Source organism: Schistocerca serialis, chromosome 3 (assembly GCF_023864345.2).
Source record: "Schistocerca serialis cubense isolate TAMUIC-IGC-003099 chromosome 3, iqSchSeri2.2, whole genome shotgun sequence".
NCBI lineage: Eukaryota > Metazoa > Arthropoda > Insecta > Orthoptera > Acrididae > Schistocerca > Schistocerca serialis.
The window spans coordinates 1063395767-1063416163 of record NC_064640.1 but is presented as its reverse complement, the minus strand read 5'-3'; the positions used below and the strand labels follow the sequence as shown (position 1 = coordinate 1063416163).

Below are 20397 nucleotides of genomic sequence, written 5' to 3'. Positions count from 1 at the left end.
CTTTTCTTAACTGGAGTGGCGAATGACCCAATTCTCCCTGTTCTAGAAATAAAGCTCTCTGGACCAAAGCATCTTCCATTTCAGAACTGAGTACCGTTGGATAACCAATTCTGTTTTCTATAGGACTAGTTGGAGTTAATCCAGCTTGCATTTTAATTTGCACTTTACCATGTAAAGTGCTGAAGGGAAAGTCATATAATTTTGAAGCAGCGCGAAGGCTCAAATGTCCACTTATTACACTCTTATTATTGCCTCATCTAATGGAGCTGGACTCCATTTAATGTAGATTTTCTTTCCTGCTCGTTTTCGTGACATCTAGAAAATAAGGAGGCGTTAAAAATCGCTTAGGAAAATGTTTAAATATACAGAATTTATTTGCAATAATTGTGTATAATATGTCCATGGTAACAAATCGTGACGGACTAAACTAAAAAACTGCATTGATCGAAATTGTACAAGGGTATCGAAATTGTACAATTTTTCTAATCGAAAATGTACTGTTGGCGTGAGTGAAATCACTAGTAAATAGTAGTGAATTGTGCCAAGAGATATCAGCACATGTCACAGAGGCTTTCTCTGCAGGTGCCTCAGAACACGCCCGAAAGGTAACCAAGTTTCTAACATCACTAATATAGAATTTGTAGAGTTTGCAAGCGCGTGGAAACTAAAACATTTATAAGAGCGCGTTAGACTAAGTAGTTTCACTTACCTCTTAACAGGGAAAAATTTATATCACCGTAGCACAAAGTGGTGTATCGTTGGAAAAGACATGAGGAGCTGTAGAAACCTGCTACATTACAACGCCGCACAAAGGCAAGTGCTGCTAACACTGTCAGACCGACAAATGGCGAGAAACCTTATGTTGCTCGGAAATGTACCTATATCGAAATTGTACCTCCTTACGCTATGCTGTTAATAGTAGGTTACCCGGGCTCCTATTTTTCATTCATTATTAAACCAACTCCTGCATTACCCCTATTTGATTTTGTATTTATAACCCTGTATTCACCTGACCAGATGTCTTGTCCCTCCGGCCACCGAACTTTACTAATTCCCACTATATCTAGCCTTAACCTATCCATTTCCCTTTTTAAATTTTCTAACCTACCTGGACGATTAAGGGATGTGACATTCCACGCTGCGATCCGTAGAACGCCAGTTTTCTTTCTCCTCCTCCCATGAACCATGGACATGGCCATTGGTGAGGAGGCTTTACTGCCTTAGCGATACAGATAGCCGCACCATAAGTACAACCACAATGGATGGTTAGCTATTGAGAGGCCAGAAAAACGGGTGGTTCCTGAGGAGGGGCAGCAGCCTTTTCAGTAGTTGCAGGGGCAACAGTCTGGATGACTGACTGATATGGCCTTGTAACATTACCCAAAACGGCCTTGCTGTGCTGGTACTGCGAACAGCTGAAAGCAAGGGGAAACTACAGCCGTAATTTTTCCAGAGGGCATGCAGCTTTACTGTATGGTTTAGTAATGATGGTGTCCTGTGGGTAAAATATTACTGGGGTAAAATAGTCCCCCGTTCAGATCTCCGGGCGGGGACTACTCGTGAGGCCGTCGTTATCGGAAGAAAGAGATCATTTAAATACTTCATCGCTAAATTATGCAGAATAAGTCTGCCTATAAATAACTAAGTTCATTACAAGTATTTTACAGTTGTTTAAAAGTTGTCTAAAAGAGCAATCTTCGGTCTTGATAGTTTTCAGGTGACGTCAGTTTATCAACTCCGTGTCGCCCTTCTCTTGAGGTCCTCAGTGCGGTTGCACTGGGGAAAGGAGAACCAATTTTCGTGAGGCCCTCCGTGCGGTAGCAGAGGAGAATGCAGCAATTATTTGAGATGGAACTCATCTTTTCGATCCGCTCTCTTGAATACTGGACAGATTGTTGGTAACGTAGTCTGCATACTGACTTCAATTAAATGTTCGTTACGTCAGCACCTCGGCGAGATTATTGCGAACTCTTATACCCTCCTCTTATTATGACTTGCGGAGCACGTTAGTTCAGTTGACTATTTGCTGATATATCTCTTCTTATAATTATTAATCAGTAGTAAAAGTTATATCTTGATCACTGGTGCATCTGATTTCTTCTCGCCGATTGACGAAGTACTTACTGACATCTTATCTTCCGTTGCGTTTTAATGCTTCATGGCTTTCTTCCATGGGGTTTTATTTTGCAGATCCCCCCCCCCCCCCCTGCCGGTTACTTTCTTGGCAACATCGTCAATCATGACATAAGCAGCTTTAGACGACCATCTGATTATTAGGTTGTCGTTGTTGCAATCTCCTTAACGTCTTGGTTCCTAGCTGCGTAAAATTTGGCCCAACAGGACACCGGCAGTTCATCTTGAATCTCATTTAGTGTGGAAGTTCTGTGCTGCGGCTTAATGTGCTTTCGCCCCATCAGAGAATTCATGCAGCGAGCACACGTCATCTCGACCACCAGACGGTTTCGGCAGCCTCAGTATGTTGTCCCGCCCCGTAAGATGTTGCAGGCAGCGTCGGTGTGTGTTCTCGCCCCATCAGGCAGGTTGTGCAGCGTCCGCACGTTGCGCAGTGCTGACTATCGAAGGTAGTGGCTACGTACAATTCATTCTCGTAGATAGTGTGGATACGGAACACAAAATTTGTGCATATACACGGTAGCAACAACCGCATCGCTTTTAGACAAAACAATGATAATCAGTCGCATTTAAAATAGTTATCTCAATAAGTTCCCTTGAGCTTCACGAAGTAAATTTAATCGTAGTTATTTTTTCACCAAATCACTCACGACACAGTCTTTAACACAGATTCTAGATCGTCATCTATTAAATGCATAATCGCATCGTGTTCATTTTATAGCAACACTAACATTAATTAGCCGAGCGGTTCTAGGCGCTACAGCCTAGAACCGCGTGACCGCTACGGTCGCAGGTTCGAATCCTGCCTCGGGCATGGATGTGTGTGATGTCGTTAGGTTAGGTTTAAGTAGTTCTACGTTCTATGGGACTGGTGACCTCAGATGTTAAGTCTAATAGTGCTCAGAGCCATTTGAACCATTTGAACTCACATTAATTACCTTTAATAATTGAGCAACTAGTTACGTGAACTGATTCCGTCCTCTCAGTTCTACCCACGCACAGTCACAACACGTGATCAATCAACGTCCCCCATCACGAGCTCAGATTCTGTCCTTTCAGTTAAAATCACGTAATGATATGAGGTCTTAATTGAACGCTTCCAGCGCGTCACGAGCCCAGATTCTGTCTATAATTCAGTTCCGAACACGCAACAGGCGTGATACGACTGACCAAGCTTCTGTGTCACACGTTATGATTCAGTTACGTTTATCTTCAATCACGCAGTCACAAATCTAGTACTAAGAACCTTAAGTCTCACCTCCCCCCCCCCCCCCCTCCCCCATGAACCATGGACCTTGCCGGTGGTGGGGAGGCTTGCGTGCCTCAGCGATACAGCTGGCCGTACCGTAGGTGCAACCACAACGGGGTTGAGAGGCCAGACAAACGTGTGGTTCCTGAAGAGGGGCAGCAGCCTTTTCTGTAGTTGCAGGGGCAACAGTCTGGATGATTGACTGATCTGGCCTTGTAACACTAACCAAAACGGCCTTGTTGTGCTGGTACTGCGAACGGCTGAAAGCAAGGGGAAACTATAGCCGTAATTTTTCCCGAGGGCATGCAGCTTTACTGTATGGTTAAATGATGATGGCGTCCTCTTGGGTAAAATATTTCGGAGATAAAATAGTCCCAAATTCGGATCTCCGGGCGGGGACTACTCAGGAGGACGTCGTTATCAGGAGAAACAAGACTGGCGTTCTACGGATCGGAGCGTGGAATGTCAGATCCCTTAATCGAGCAGGTAGGTTAGAAACTTTAAAAGCGGAAATGGATAGATTGAAGTTAGATATAGTGGGAATTAGTGACGTTCGGTGGCAGGAGGAACAAGACTTTTGGTCAGGTGAATACAGGGTTTTAAATACAAAATCAAATAGGGGTAATTCAGGAGTAGGTTTAATAATGAATAAAAATTAGGACTGCGGGTAAGATACTACAAACAGCACAGTGAACGCATTATTGTGGCCAAGATAGACACGATGCCCACGCCTACTACAGTAGTACAAGTTTATATGCCAACTAGCTCTGCAGATGGTGAAGATATTGATGAAATGTATGATGAGATAAAAGAAATTATTGAGGTAGAGAAGGGAGACGAAAATTTAATAGTCATGGGTGACTGGAATTCGAGAGTAGGAAAAGGGAGAGAAGGAAACATAGTAGGTGAATACGGAATGGGGGTAAGAAATGAAAGAGGAAGCCGTCTGGTAGAATTTTGCTGAGAGCATAAAATAATCATAGCTAACACTTGGTTCAAGAATCATGAAAGAAGGTTGTATACATGGAAGAACCTCGGAGATACTAAAAGGTATCAGATAGATTATATAATGGTAAGACAGAGATTTAGGAACCAGGTTTTAAATTGTAAGACATTTCCAGGGGCAGATGTGGACTCTGTCCACAATCTATTGGTTATGAACTATAGATTAAAACTGAAGAAACTACAAAAGAGTGGGAATTTAAGGAGATGGGACTTTGATAAACTGACTAAACCAGAGGTCGTAGAGCGTTTCAGGGAGAGCATAAGGGAAAAATTGACAGAAATTGGGGAAAGAAATACAGTAGTACAGTAGACGAAGAATGGGTAACTTTGAGGGATGAAATAGTGAAGGAAACAGAGGATCAAATAGGTAAAAATACGAGGGCTAGTAGAAACCGTTGGGTAACAGAAGATATATTGAATTTAATTGATTAAAGGAGAAAATATAAAAATGTAGTAAATGAAGCAGGCAAAAAGGAATACAAACGTCTCAAAAATGAGATCGACAGGAAGTGCAAAATGGCTAAGCAGGCATGGCTAGAGGACAAATGTAAGGATGTAGAGGCTTATCTCACTAGGGGTAAGATAGATACTGCCTACAGGAAAATTAAAGAGACCTTTGGAGAAAAGAGAACCACTTGTACGAATATCAAGAGCTCATATGCCAACCCAGTTCTAAGTAAAGAAGGGAAAGCAGAAAGGTGGAAGGAGTTCAAAATGGTTCAAATGGCTCTGAGCACTATGGGACTTAACATCTGTGGTCATCAGTCCCCTAGAACTTAGAACTACTTAAACCTAACTAACCTAAGGACATCACACACATCCATGCCCGAGGCAGGATTCGAACCTGTGACCGTAGCGGTCACGCGGTTCCAGACTGAGGCGCCTAGAACCGCAAGGCCACAACGGCCGGCAGTGGAAAGAGTATATAGAGGGTCTATACAAGACAGATGTACTTGAGGACAATATTATGGAAATGGAAGAGGATGAAGATGAAATGGAAGATACGATACTGCGTGAAGAGTTTGACAGAGCACTGAAAGACCTGAGTCGAAACAAGGCCCCGGGAGTAGACAACATTCCATTAGAACTACTGACGGCCTTGGGAGAGCCAGTCCTGACAAAACTCTACCATCTGGTGAGCAAGATGTATGAGACAGGCGAAATACCCTCAGACTTCAAGAAGAATATAATAATTACAATCCCAAAGAAAGCATGTGTTGACAGATGTGAAAATTACCGAACTATCAGTCTAATAAGTCACAACTGCAAAATATTATCGCGAATTCTTTACAGACGAATATAAAAACTAGTAGAAGCCGACATCTGGGAAGATCAGTTTGGATTCCGTAGAAATGTTGGAACACGTGAGGCAATACTGACCTTACGTCTTGTCTTAGAAGAAAGGTTAAGGCAAGGCAAACCTACGTTTCTAGCATTTGTAGACTTAGAGAAACCTTTTGACAAAGTTGACTGGAATACACTCTTTTAAATTCTGAAGGTGGCAGGGGTAAAATACAGGGAGCAAAGGCTATTTACAATTTTTACAGAAACCAGATGGCAGTTATAAGAGTCGAGGGACATGAAAGGAAAGCAGAGTTTGGGAAGGGAGTGAGACAGGGTTGTAGCCTCTCCCCGATGTTATTCAATCTGTATATTGAGCAAGCAGCAAAGGAAACAAAAGAAAAATTCGGAATAGGTATTAAAATCCATGGAGAAGAAATAAAAACTTTGTGGTTCGCCGATGACACTGTAATTCTGTCAGAGACAGCAAAGGACTTGGAAGAGCAGTTGAACGGAATGGACAGTGTCTTGAAAGGATGATACAAGATGATCAACAAAAGCAAAACGAGGATCATGGAATGTAGTCGAATTAAGTAGGGTGATGCTGAGGTAATTAGATTAGGAAATGAGACACTGAGATACTTAAAGTAGTAAAGGAGTTTTGCTATTTGGGGAGCAAAATAACTGATGATGGTCGAAGTAGAGACGATATAAAATGTAGACTGGCAATGGCAAAGAAATCGTTTCTGAAGAAGAGGAATTTGTTAACATTGAGTATAGATTTAAGTGTCAGGAAGTCGTTTCTGAAAGTATATGTATGGAGTGTAGCCATGTATGGAAGTGAAACATGGCCGATAAATAGTTTGGACAAGAAGAGAATAGAATCTCTTGAAATGTGGTGCTACAGAAGAATGCTGAAGATTATATGGGTAGATCACATATCTAATGAATAGGATTGGGGAGAACAGACGTTTGTGGTACAACTTGACTAGAAGAAGGGATCGGTTGGTAGGACATGTTCTGAGGCATCAAGGGATCAACAATTTGGTATCGGAGGGCAGCGTGGAGGGTAAAAATCGTAGAGGGAGGCCTAGAGATGAATACACTAAGCAGATTCAGAAGGATGTAGGTTGCAGTAAGTATTGGGAGATGAAGAAGCTTGCCCAGGATAGAGTACCATGGAGAGCTATATCAAACAAGTCTGAGAAAAAAACGAGGAAGAAGAGTTTAGTTATTGATTTTAGGATGAGTTATATTTTTTGTGTGATTTCATGTAAATATAAGGAAACAATCTTAGTGTATGTTTTATGTATGGTTATTAGCTTTTTTAGTGAATTTATGTTCTAGAATTAAGCTGAATAAATGCCTCAGATGTAAAGTCAGTTTCATGATGCAAGGATATGTAAAAGCACGATGAGTACTGAAGCAGTTATTTAGCACAAAGTGCGAAAACAATTGTCCTAAAAGTTAACTGTCCATTACTTCCTGTTTAATGGGGGTTGATCCTAATTCAATGGAACATACCGTTTGAGTTTTTGCAGTATATGACCACCGACTGTGACTGACCTGGTATCAAGAACTGGCATGAGGACAGACTTTAGGTTGTTGTTGTGGTGGTCTTCCGTTCTGAGACTGGTTTGATATAGCTCTCCATGGTACTCTATCCTGGGCAAGCTTCTTCATCTCCCAATACTTACTGCAACCTACATCCTTCTGAATCTGCTTAGTGTATTCATCTCTAGGTCTCCCTCTACGATTTTTACCCTCCACGCTGCCCTCCGATACCAAATTGGTGATCCCTTGATGCCTCAGAACATGTCCTACCAACCGATCCCTTCTTCTAGTCAAGTTGTACCACAAACGTCCCCTAGAACTTAGAGCTATTTGAACCTAACGAACCTAAGGACATCACACACATCCATGCCCGAGGCAGGATTCGAACCTGCGACAGTAGCGGTCACGCGGTTCCAGACTGAAGCGCCTAGAACCGCACGGCCACACAGGCCGGCGAGGTGACTGAAACCGACGGAAAGTCACAGGAGACAATTATCGAAAGCACTTGACGCCTTTGAGCTGAACACTGTAAGACAAATGGCTACAATACAGCGACAGAAACGAAACCGTGATTTTTCAGTATGACTGTTCTCGACCTTCTGTCACAAAACCCGTCGAAACATACCTGGAAAGGTTGAAATGGGCAGTCCTGTCCCATTCACCTTCATCGCCGGACATTGCTCCCTCTGACTAGCACGTTTCTCGATCAGTGGCACAAGGCCTGGCGGACCAGCACTTCCGGCCTTATGAACAAGTGCAAAATTAGATCGATTCATGGATCTCCTCAAAAGACGCCCAGTTCTTCCGCTGAGGGACTTGTAACCGGAAGATGGGAGAAAGTAGTGATCCGCAGTGGCCGATACTTTGAATCGCAAATTTTTTGTAAGTTTTTTATAATAAAGTCTCCACCTTCGAGAAAAAACACCGCAAGCCAAGTTGTAGATCTAAGAAGTAACATTCAGATATCTACTCCTACATCTAACACCCTTTTTCTTTCTTACAATCTTGATGTGAAAAATTACTATTATTATTATTATCGCCGTATGTTCAGTTAGTGGCCTACAAGAGGCGGATTATGTAGTTTAATGTCATTAAGTGCTCAGTAGTAAATGCGCAAACGATTTGGAAATGTGACGAGGTTTGAAATATTAAATATCTCGTTGAGATATATTTTTGGTTACAGCTACATAATTTATTGAACAGCACATGGTTGACAGAGCCTGAAAGCTGTAAACATACTGCTGTACTAACAGCAGTATACAGCCAAGGGAGCGCTGAACTGTGTACATCGGCACCTCGTGCCAGACAATTAGACAATTCGTTTGTAATGTTGCACACAGTTCAGAGCCAGCCGACACTAGTAAAAGGCTTGGCTGTGTGCTGCTGTTCGTGCTAAACCGATTGTCATGGCAACAGCTCTCAAGCCCGACCAGTTACGGACAGTTCATGAAATTATATGATAAGACTGTATCGCAAAATATATATGTTTAACGCGTTCAACATTATACTGAAAATTGCTACAAGGAGGAAACGTCGTGGTGTACAAAGCAAAAATAAAATGTATGTAAAGAAACAACCAGTGGACGAAATAAATACCTTTTAAGAAGATTACCACTGGCATGGAACCTGTTGCAACTAAAAGCTATTAAATAAGCTTGTAGCATAATCGCATTTTGGACTTTATTTTGATGTAACATAATGTCTATTACCTTACAGTTTTTCAGCGAGCGTAGAGTACTATCTATCTCGTATAGATTAATATCCAATTGCTTGGTATATCTTTAGTACTATATTATTTTTCGAAAGTATAATGCGACATTGCAGTCCATTTCATTTTATGTTTCAGTCGTGCTGAGCTGCAGTCCTACACGTTACCATTCTCTCATTTTTGTACGTATCGAAGTATTTTGTTTCATCCCACTAATCTCCTAAGGAATCTCTTGTTGCGCCACCATCTGTTGCTAAGTATGTACCTCTGTTGGAATGCAGTTGGTATTTAATTGAGGACACATCTGCTCGCGATTTTGGTTCCTATTCAGATGCATAGTGCTATCTATCGACAAAAATATCACCTTGGAATCTGCTACGCTAGCATGTGTAATGCAGCGAAATGTCTGAAACGTTTTGCACATATTGTGGCAGTTTTCTCCGCAAATTTGAAGTAATAAATTCTAATAAAAGGAAAAAATAAATTAAGTGTTAATCTGCAATTTGTCGTCTACAATTGAAATATGTAGGAGAGAGGTGCCTTTATTGTACGAGGTCCCAATGCATACCACTACTACAGAATACTGCCTCTAGCACTGTCCGACGTTTTGTGACGTCGGAGTGAAATACCTGCTTCTTGGTGCCATATTATCGGCTACGTGTTGAGGAACAGGTCGTCTGAAGGCAGCGTTCATTTTGTTGAGGTTTCCATCGACCGTAACCGTTCTCTTGTGGACGTGCCGAAGAAAATTATCGTTAAAGATAATGGGAACAAAATGTTTTATTTTTGGTTAACGTACATGAAACAGCTTTAATTTACAGACATTCATGGTTCGTTAGTAGGAAATTGACAAAAGGAAAATAGCGACGTTGCTTATAATCTACCGCTAGAATCTTCCTATATTCCGCTGGTACAATTTATGAAACTTTTTCGTATAATGAGCTTTAAAAATGTGTTCAGCATTATTAGTGCAACATAATGTTTAGAAATGACGTGGTGAATCTTATCATGCGTTCTTTATGCTAAGTTATTAATCGAATAATCATTGTGTATTGTAACACAGAAACAGATAGGCGTTATGGCAAGTGAGGCATAGATGAATTGCATTTAGTTGTAACAGTATATTTAACTGGCAATCACGGATTGAATGTATGTGAACGAATATAAAATGTTCCTAAGCTAACTATGAAGAGGCATGCTGAAAATCAAAAGAAAAATGCTAACGGGGATACTGAATTGTTTTCCAGCGAAACTGAAAACGAATTTCAATGATATGTTCTTACATTTCAAGAGATAATGTTCGATTCACGCTTTTCGGACGTAAGAAAACTTGCGTTAGACTTACGAGTCGGTTTACCCCAGGATTTCAGTGCAGAAGAAGCAATGGCAGACAAAAAGTGGGCTGAAGGTGTCCATCCAAGCAAAGGAGAATAAGAATGGAGCTACTGCTGGACCTGTGAAAAGGAAGTATTTTCGAGACTCTGTGGGGAAACCCCCACAGAAAATCATTCCTAAAATACAGGAATGGTCCAGTGACTTTTTTAGAAAGAGCGAATGGAAGAAGTGACCAGACGCATGAAGTAAAAAATGTTGACTCCTGCGAAGTGGACAGGGATGGAGAAAGGAGGAAAGAAGTTGTGTCGTGATGCCAGAAAATGGTGTTGTAAGAAATAAAACATGGGACGTTTCCTTAAACTTAGACTAATAGGTATCTTTCAGGTCACTCATATAGTTTATAAGGATGTTACAGTTTATCCACACACTTACACATATTAAGAAACCAGATTCTTAAGTTGTATCATTTGCAGATGTTTACAAAATTATATGTAGTGCGTTTAGTTTTCCAAGATTTTTAGTTCCTCAAATCAGATACCGAGAAACGTCCCACAGTTGAGTAGGCATTGTTTAAATATCTTTATAAGTTGCTGTTTAGATTATAGTAAACAAAATCTCAAAAGCGATTAAATTTAGGCAACTCTTCCCTAGTCGTGTAGGTTATTCTATGCAATAGTAAGGAAAAGATTGTCTTAATAGTTACGAAATAATTTCTCTCTCTCCCTTTACTTAATTTCATTGTTTTCGCCATGGACGATACTATTTGTTGCAGTTACCACGATTGTAATTTCGACTTTCGGTCTTTTTAAAGTGGTTAAATGTGCTGAAAATACAGCAACTGTCAATAAAACAGATAAAATGGATTTAAGCCTACGTTCATTTCATTAACGTTGATTATTGCTGTATTGTCAGTACCTTTAAGCACTATAAAATGACCGAAGGTGGAAAGTACAGTCGTGGAAATCATAGTAAATAGTACTGTAGATAGTGAATGTGATGCCATTAAACAGATTCTATGGCACTGCCATCCCACAACAAACACAAGTGTGAAATTTGTCGTTTATTTCGGTGGTATGGAAGTCAGGAAGAAATGCGAGACTGCAGGGCAGCTTACGATTTCTCAAAGATTACGTCTGGAAAACTTATTCGTTTTTTGTGAAACATATCAGCAGGTAACAGGAAGCGGGCCAAAGAAATGTACATCTACATTTGCATCTGCATAGTATTCCGCAACCCTCCGTACGGTCAGTAGCGGAGGGTACCCTGTACCACTACTAATCATTTCCCTTCCTGTCCCACTCGCAAATAGAGCTAGGCAAAATCGATTATCTACACAATGACGAGCCAAAACGTCATGACCACCTGCTTAATAGCTTTTCTGTCTGTCTCGGAACGAAATACATAACCGATTCTGCGTATCAGGGATCCGATAGTTTGTTGGCAGGTTTGTGCATGTATGTCGCATTATGTGTCTACGCACAGGTCATGTTATTCCCGTAAATAACTGGCCGCTGATTTATGTACGCGGTGATGGCGTCCGATAGCGACCCATACAGGTTCCGTAGGATTTATATCAGGCGAATCTACTCGCAGAGACATCAACGTGAGTTCACTATAATGCTGCTCAAACCACCGCAGCACGGTTCTGGCTCCGAGTCACGGTCAGTCATACTGTTGACAGCTGACATCGTCGTCGGGGAAGACATCAAGCATGAAGGGCTGCAGGTGGTTCGGAGCTGGCAGCGTGTCTTCGATTACTGCCACAGGTCCTACGCAAGAGCAGGAGAATGTCTCCCACAGCTTAATACTGCTCCGCTCGGCCTGCGTCCGTGGCGCGCTGCACATTTCGAGCCGCCCTTCAGCTCGATGGCGGCGTTTGTGGAAGTGACCACTGACCTGGTGTAGCAAAAATGTAATTCACCCTAGGAGCCGACATGTTTCCGTTGATGAGCCATCGAATCCCGATGGCCCCGTGGCCACTGCAAGGGTAATCGACGGCCCCTTTGGATCAACATGTGAACACGTAGGGGTGGATTGCAGCGGAGATCTATTTCATCAGTGTACGGTGAACGGTGTAGTCAGAGACACTTGTGCGTGCATCAGCAATGCGCTCTTTCGGCGGAGATGCCACGGATCACCATCTATCCTACTTCACAGAACAGACAACCCACCGAACCCCACTTTCTTTGAAAAGTCGCGGGCGTCCAACCATTTAGCACCTAGTGGTAGTTTCGCTGTCCTACCTCTTTTCCGTAGACGCTCACGACAGTCGCAAGTGAACAGTCAAGCAGCTTCGCCGTTTTCGAGACACACGTTTATAGGCTCTGCGTAACAACAAATTGCCATTCGTCAAAGTCGCTTATCTCAGCGGATTACCCATTTGCAGCCCATATCTTGGCTAGGCTGATCCTCCCGTCCGTGTGTGCTCCGTTCACATACTTTTGTCATCGCGTCACGTGCCCGCAACGACACCACGTGGCGTCGTACATAGCGGTGGGCAGAGGTCGTAACGTTCTGGGTGCTCACTGTACGTATCCGCACGAGCCCTGCTCTCTCTGACCTGATCTTCATAGTCTTTACGCGAAATGTACGTGGGAGGCAGTCAGCTACAAATGCTGGTCCTCTAAGCTTCCTCAGAGTGTCCCTTGAGAAGAAAGTCGCCTTGCCTCCAGGAATTCCCATTTGATTAATTAAAACTTCCGGGCTGAATTGCCGTGGTCCATATATAATACTTCTTCTCCTTCCTGACGTTTCGTTGCCTACTGTGGGCAACATCTTCCGAGGTGAATCGGCGACTGGGTGCTAGGCTCGCTCGCTCGCTGTAAAACACTGGCGACATACGCCAGGGGTAGAGGCAGTGTAAGCAGCGGAGCTACTGTTCCTGCGCTGACCTGTGGCGTTGGCCGTGGGGCCTGTCTTGACAAGCTGTCCTCAGTGAGCGTCGCTGGCTTTAGAGACGCTCTTTGTATCTTCATCGGGACTGCGGGAGAGAACTACTCCGCAGTAGGTCGGGCCAACGTGTCGTCGGCCTGTGGTGGACCTGTTGGCCCAGCCCACGAATTAGACGGCTGTCGGAGTGTTCTGCGTTGTTGTAGAACATCCTGGCGATTTGCCGGAAGCGATCCCGCAGGAAAGGGATGCCTGCTTCCTCGCGGAGCAGCCTGATGGGGGAGCGAGGCGGTTTGTGGAGGGAGTCGCATCGCCCTATTCTGGACGCGTCGGAGCGTCGCAATGTGCGTCGGTGCTGCGTTACCCCACTCCACGGCCGCATATTCCAGAACCGACCCTACCGAGGCCAGGTACATGGAGAGGCCGTGGAGTAGAGGTAGTGCAGACGAGGAGTTGAGCAGCGGGTACAGCGCACGTAGTCTCCCCACTGCTTTACCTTCTGACGTCGCGGACGTGGGGCAGCCACGTCAGGTTCCTGTCCAGTGTGACACCGAGGTATTTGCCGGTCCGCAACCGTGGGATGTGATCCCCCACGATCGTGATCGGCGGCAGGTGCGGAGGTAGCCTCTTCCTGCTGACGACGACAGCCTGGCTCTTCGCAGCGTTGTACTTGGGGCGCCACTTCGTGGACCAGGCGCCCAGGACGTCACATCCGAGCTGGAGGCGGCGGCGCCTCTCGGCCGCATTCGTGCTGCTGATGAATAACGCCGTGTTGTCAACATAAAGCGCTAACTCCACGCGTGCCACCCGCGGTGCGTCGGCTGTGTACCTGGAGTACAGCAGGGGCCGAGAACCGACCCCTTACGCACTCCCGCTCGAATCTGCCGATCGGTGGAGGTGCCACCATCTGTGCGGACATGGAATGTGCTGCCCGAGAGATACGAGCGCAGTAGGACCACGTGCGACGTCGCTACCCCGTGTACAAAAAATCTGTGCACGAGGCCGTCGTGCCACACGCAGTCGAAGGCCTCGGAGACGTCGAGAAGCTCCGCCCCTAGGTACTCCCGCGTCTCCAGCGCTAGCATCGCCTGCTTCACGAGGCGCAACAGCTGCTGGGTGGTGGACTGACCGCTACGGAACCCGAACTGTTCCTCGGGGATGAGCTGCTGCTCCGTCACGTGGCGTAGCAGCCGCTCCACCTACAACCTCTCGAAGACTTTTGCGAAGGACGGGAGCAGGCTGATCGGCCGGTAGTTCGCTGCCTGACGTGGGTCCTTGCCCCTCTTGGGGACGGAAATTTTCCGCGAAAGCGTCCGCAAGGATGCTGGCTTTCGTATCCGGCTTGCAGACAACGTTCACACCCACGTGGACGGGCGGGACTCGCTCGTGACGGTGAAGGAAGCGCCTGGCGGTCCGCCAAGCACTGCTATCTGTCATCGTTAGGGTGGCCACAAGGCCCGACCAGTCACGATTCCGGTGATCATCTACGACGGCCCGAATCTTTCGCTGCGCCCTGTTGAGGCGACGCTTCGTCTCGGACACCTGGCTCAACGACCGCAAAAGCGATCGGAGCTCGGCTGCGTCGGGAGCCCAGGGGGCGGCGGGGGCCGCTGGGGAAGCCTCCGCTACGGGGGCAGCTCGTTGCGACCGCTCCGTGGAACATCGGCAGCTAGTTGCACTGGCGGCGCAACACGACTTGCCGGCTGCTGCTGCGGCAGAGGGTCGACGGCAGTCCGTTACCCAGCGGCAGGGTGGCCCGGCCGGGCGCCGGCGGCGCCTGCGTGGGGCGGCATCCCGCGCATCATACGTGGGTGCCGCGGTTGCCACACGCCCGGGCGAAGCCGTGGACGGCGCAGTCGGCTGCTGCCTCTCGCCAGCGGCCCGCTCCGTTCGCTGAGTGGAGGAGGCAGACGGTCCGCCCTCGGTGGCGGCAGCAATGCTGGTGGACGGGTGCACTTTACGAGGAGCAGCCACGCCCCGTTGCTGGTTTCGGCCCCGTTTGAAGGCCGAACAGCCTCTGTAATTGGAACGTGCGGCCCCCTGCAGTTGCAGCACGTCGGTGAGCCAACAGGATTTTTTCTCGTGCTGTCCCGCGCACATTACGCAGCGGGGTAGCATGGAGCAGAAGCGAGAGATGTGGTCCAGCCTCTGGCATGAGAAGCACTGAGCCCTCTTGTCTTTGGCCCGAAACGGCTCCCTCGAAACCTTCACACGGCCGACTGAAAACCTGGAAAACCGGAAGATTTTCCAGGTGCAGCCAATGACGACAACCCGGTGCAGCGGAAGTTGAGTTCGAGGGGACTTCATCAGACCGGTAGACCGGATGTCAAAGCCGATGTTCTCGAGCTCTCCTCGGAGGTAGTCCGCGCCAAACTTGAGGGGAAGGTGGCGGAAAACCACCTTCAGAAGTTTGGGCAGCTCGGAAGGGTGCGTGTAGCACGGGAGGCCATCCTTGCAGGTGGTGTCCATCACCGGTCGGTACTCCTCATTGGTCGTCACTCTGACCTTGTATAGGTCACGGCCGGCGGCCTTGACAATAGTGGACGTGGCCACCCTGTCAAGTTTCTGCTGGAAATCCATGTAGACGCCGTCCCATTGGACAACGATAGGCGTCGGGGTGGCGCCAGAGGCACGTCGCCGTCCTCCGGCGCGTCCACACTGGCGCCCGCAAACGCGTTGGCGGTCGGCAGTGGCTGCGTTTGCTGCAGCGCGGTGTGCCGCCTGGGTGGGGCAACAGAGCCGTCCGCATCAGGCTGCCGGGAGGCAGCAGGCGAACGAGGGGGTGGCTGCGTCTTCGTTGTCGGTCTCGGCTTGGCGGTGCTCCGGGAGGAGCCCGCGACCGTCTTCACAGCCTCTGTGGTAGAGGCGCGGGAGGCTCTAGATGCCTTCTTCCTCGGCTTCGCGGTGTCAGAGGTCAGGGAGGAGTTGTCGGAATCGTCGTGCGTCACAGCCCGGCGCTTTCTGGGTGCGCGGGCATCGTCAGGGTCGATGTCGCGACGCTCTGCCTCGTCAATTGCCTCAGCAAGATTTGCTTCCGGCAGTTCGATGGCGTCCATCTCGGTGGCCTCTGCAGCTGACTGTGCCTCCGTCCAGACCGCGGAGTTTCCCCTAGTGCAGGACGGGGCATCAACTGATGTCATCATGATCCTCGTCTCTACACTAACGCCATCGACAAGGCTCGGCCTGTTTTTACCTACAGGGTCTGAGAGATCTCCATCGCGTGTGGTCTGCCGAAGTAGGTGCTCAAGACAGTTTTCAGAAAACATATTCAATAGTCTCAGATTTGGTATTCTCGGCACACTCTTGACGCTGAGGGTCATGGAATATTAAATTCCCTAACGATTTCCGAAATGGAATGTCCCATGTTTCTAGCTCCAGCTGCAATTCCGCGTTCAAAGTCTGTTATTTCCTGTCGCGCGGCCATAATCACGGCGGAAGGCTTTTCACATGAATCACGTGACTAAAACTGACAGCTCCGTCAAAGGATTGCCCTTTTATACCTTGTGTGCTTGGTATTACGGCCATCTGTGTATGTGTACATCGCTACGCCATTTTTGTTACAGTGTAAACGAGTCTGAGGTGAGAATATTTTTAAATGACTGTAACATAATTTTTATGATTTAACCTAGGACCTATAGTCGTACAGAAATAACTGAAACATCCAAACCCAGTTGGATCAGCAGAGCACAGTATTTTGATAGAAACGCCTGAAAATTAGTCCTCCTTTTGTTTCATACAAACGTAACATAATTTATACACTGCACTTTGCCTTGTATTGAAATGGAGAGCATTTGTCTTAAAGAGAAGGTTGTAATGGTGCGCTATACTAATAATATACGTTGATAGCTTAAAATGTTCAAGTTCCGTGTTTTGCTTGCGGTTAGAAAAGTTGTCATTTACTTCTTACATTTGTTTTCAGTTTGAAGCTAATGTTGGGTCATGAAAACATAGCCTATTTCCACACATGCAGCATTTTGTTCTTAATAAGAAAAGCTTGGAATCAAATAAGCAATCAATACGTTGCGGCGGCTTCGGTCCTAGTTAACTTTTCCGATATTATCGAGGTATCGACAGAATTTCCGATATTTGTACTGATACCAAATATCGCATCGATTATGGTTCCGAACACCTATAACTGTAAGTCTCAGAGCTGGCCAGAATCACAGTCCCGAATGACCTATAGTTTGTCGTTCACATTACATTAACCCTATTCCATTCACACCACGGGGAAGGTTCTGGGACCTGCTAATAAGTCATGAAATATCATTTTGTGTAATTCCAATACAATGAAATTACTAAACATTGTGGAACAGTACATATTCTAGGCTCACAATGGCAAGCTTATTTATGTCGTGGTCTTCTTGGGCCCACATTGTTATGATGTTTATGTGTAGTGGAACAGTTGTTAACTCACTTTTGGAAGCTATTTCTGTTGTGACGTATTTATCCCATTAATCAGGACGGAAAGTTTAACTGCAGCCTTTGGAATCAGTAACATAACGGCTGCACTAGTTGCCCCAATGTTATACACGGACATTATCTCTGCATTTATTTCCTCGAGATGTATCTATTTCGGCCAGGACTGTGTTGACTGTGGCAATCCTTTAGACGCCTACTAACTGATTCTGGTCGTTTCCCCACATTTTAGTGAGTGCCTCGAAGCATTTTTTTATTTATTTATTGCTACGTTGTCGGGACCTGCCCTCTTGAATCTCTTTTCCAAATCATTTAACATGCAAGTGGCACAATATTGCAGCGCAGCTAATAGCATTTCGTGCTGTAGATCACAAGTTCAAACACAGCCACTGGCATTGATTTGGTATTAAGTATTTATAGGTTGAGAAAGGGCCTTGAAATGTGTAATGTTTGTGATGTTTGTGTATTGTGGAATATTCGATGTATGTATAAATACCAGCATTCTGAAGTATTCGCTGTTTATATCAACACCAGCATTCTACAATATCTGATGTCTGTATAAATAGGTACACTCTCCGTCCAAGAGTCCACTTCTGTTGTAGCTCCACGTTGACGTCAGTAATAAAAATTGCTTCAGTTCTAACTGGTCTATTTCGCTGATGACCCTGCCTTCGGATTTGGAGTTGACTAATTTTTTGTAATATTGTCACATCGAAACCATAGTGTTCAAATTGCAGTCTTAAAGTAATTTGCAAGGAAGCAATATGTTACTAGAACATTGCTCTGGCATTATTCCGGATTACTAATACGTGGGGTTTTACTAGTCATGCAAGGATCTAAGAATTGGAACATAGGAAGCACGTAAATTAATATTTTCTTATAATGCATTATGAACAAAGTTTTATATTGATACAGCTACACTTACATGCAAAAGATAGGTTCTTTATGTATCGACAGCAGCGGCGTTTCCGTAGATTTGTCAATGCTAACAAACAAGCAACAATGAGTAAAATAACCGCAAAAATCAATGTGGGACGTTCGACGAACGTACCCGCAAGGACAATACGGCGAAATTTGGCGTTAATGGGCTGTGGCAGTAGATGACAGACTTCAGTGCCTTTATTAACAACACGACATCGCCTGTAGCTCCTCTCCTGTGCTCTTGACCGTATCAGTTGCACCCTGGATAACTGGAAAACTGTGCCCTGCTCAGATGGATCCCGATTTCAGTTGGTAAGAGCTCATGGTAGAGTTCGAGTGTGGTGCAGACCCTACGAATCCATGGGCCCAAAGTGTCAACAAGACACAGTGTTGGCTGTTGGTGGCTCCATAATGGTGTGGACTGTGCTCAAATGGAATCGATTGGCTACCCGGTTATGTTTGCTACTTGGAAAACAATAGCAACCTTTCATGAACTTCATGCTCCCAAACAGCTACGTAATTTTTATGGTTGACAATACGCCATGTCAGCGGGTCACAGTTGTTTGCGAATGGTTTGACGAATATTCTGGGAAGTTCAAGCAAACGATTTGGCCACCCAGATAGCCTGACATGAACTCCATCCAACACTTATGGTATATAATCGAGAGGTAAGTTCGTGCACAAAACCCTGCATCGGCAACACTTTCGTAGTCGTAGGTGGCTGTAGAGATAGCATGGCTCTTTCTGCTGGGGACCTCCAACTACTTGTTGAGTCGATGCTACGTTGAGTTGCTGCACTACGCCGAAGAAAAAGAGCTCCGACACGATATTAGGAGGTACGCCATGACATTAAGCCGCTTGCTCGCGTCCGTCTGTATAGGCAGGCTAGTCTCAGGAAATTCTGTGGCGCTTTTTACCCGATTTTTACTAACAGATACGCTGATTCGTGAGGAAAGTTTTTGCATGTAGTTTATATACATTTCATACATACTGTCTGAATTACGACGAACTGATGTTAAACTGTGAAAGCGATACCATTGTCACCTACCAAACAGCGGCCACAACCAGAGACAGCAGCAGTGTCTCGTGAATGCAGCAAGCAGGACCTAATTCGTAATATCTCATGTGGTGGTGTAGTGAGCGGTAGAACGTGTGGCTGGAAGCCGAAAGGTTGTATGATCAAATCCCGGAAGATTTCCCTTTTTCCACTCTGTCTCTTAACCTAGTATCACTTCTCAATGATCTGGCGATAAGCATTTCGAAATATGGCTACAGTTTCGATCTGCCAGTGACTGCTTCCCTCAGATTCGCACGCTCAATTCACTGCAGATTCCTTGAACAATGGGCAGTCAGTTACTCTACACTGAAGTATCGTAGTAAATATGGGCAATGACGGAAAGAAAACCACTTCATCATCAGGCTGTGATGAGACACTTACAGTTTGAAGTAGTGAACCAATAAATCCCCTCCAATCATTTGAGAACAATTGCATTGCGAAGAAAACATGCGAATCCCAAATATCTGATGTTTTATTTGTTTTCTATTAGTAAAATTTTTTTCAAAAAGCGGCTTTGCTTCGTTGACTGGCTAAAACCAATACGGGTATTTTTCGGTATTTCTTTGGTCTTGGTCATATCAGGTGCTTTTATTTTTGTTACTAATAACTGGATAAAATAGTTGTAATATCAATTACCCGTTGAAACAATGCTAAAACCGTCCGTTTTTAAATAAAACTTTTTTTAGGGTTCAAATGGTTCAAATGGCTGTGAGCACTATGGGACTTAACATCTGAGGTCAACAGTCCCCTCGACTTAGAACTACTTAAACCTAACTAACCTAAGGAGATCACACACATCCATCCCCGAGGCAGGATTCGAACCTGCGACCGTAGCAGCAGCACGGTTCC

General features: G+C 45.4%; 1 protein-coding gene across 1 annotated transcript in view; it reads right to left on the bottom strand.

Annotated features, from left to right (window-relative positions):
- The window catches only part of LOC126471390 (serine/arginine repetitive matrix protein 1-like), a 31893-nt gene extending 15599 nt beyond the window's left edge, over positions 1–16294 (bottom strand). Inside the window, exons 1-2 of the mRNA XM_050099514.1 lie at positions 15759–16294; positions 14697–15171 (exon numbers count right to left, since the gene is read on the bottom strand). Of these exons, the coding sequence (XP_049955471.1) occupies positions 14697–15171; positions 15759–16294 (1011 nt within the window). The remainder of the gene's footprint in view (positions 1–14696; positions 15172–15758) is intronic.
- Positions 16295–20397: the final 4103 nt, after the last annotated feature.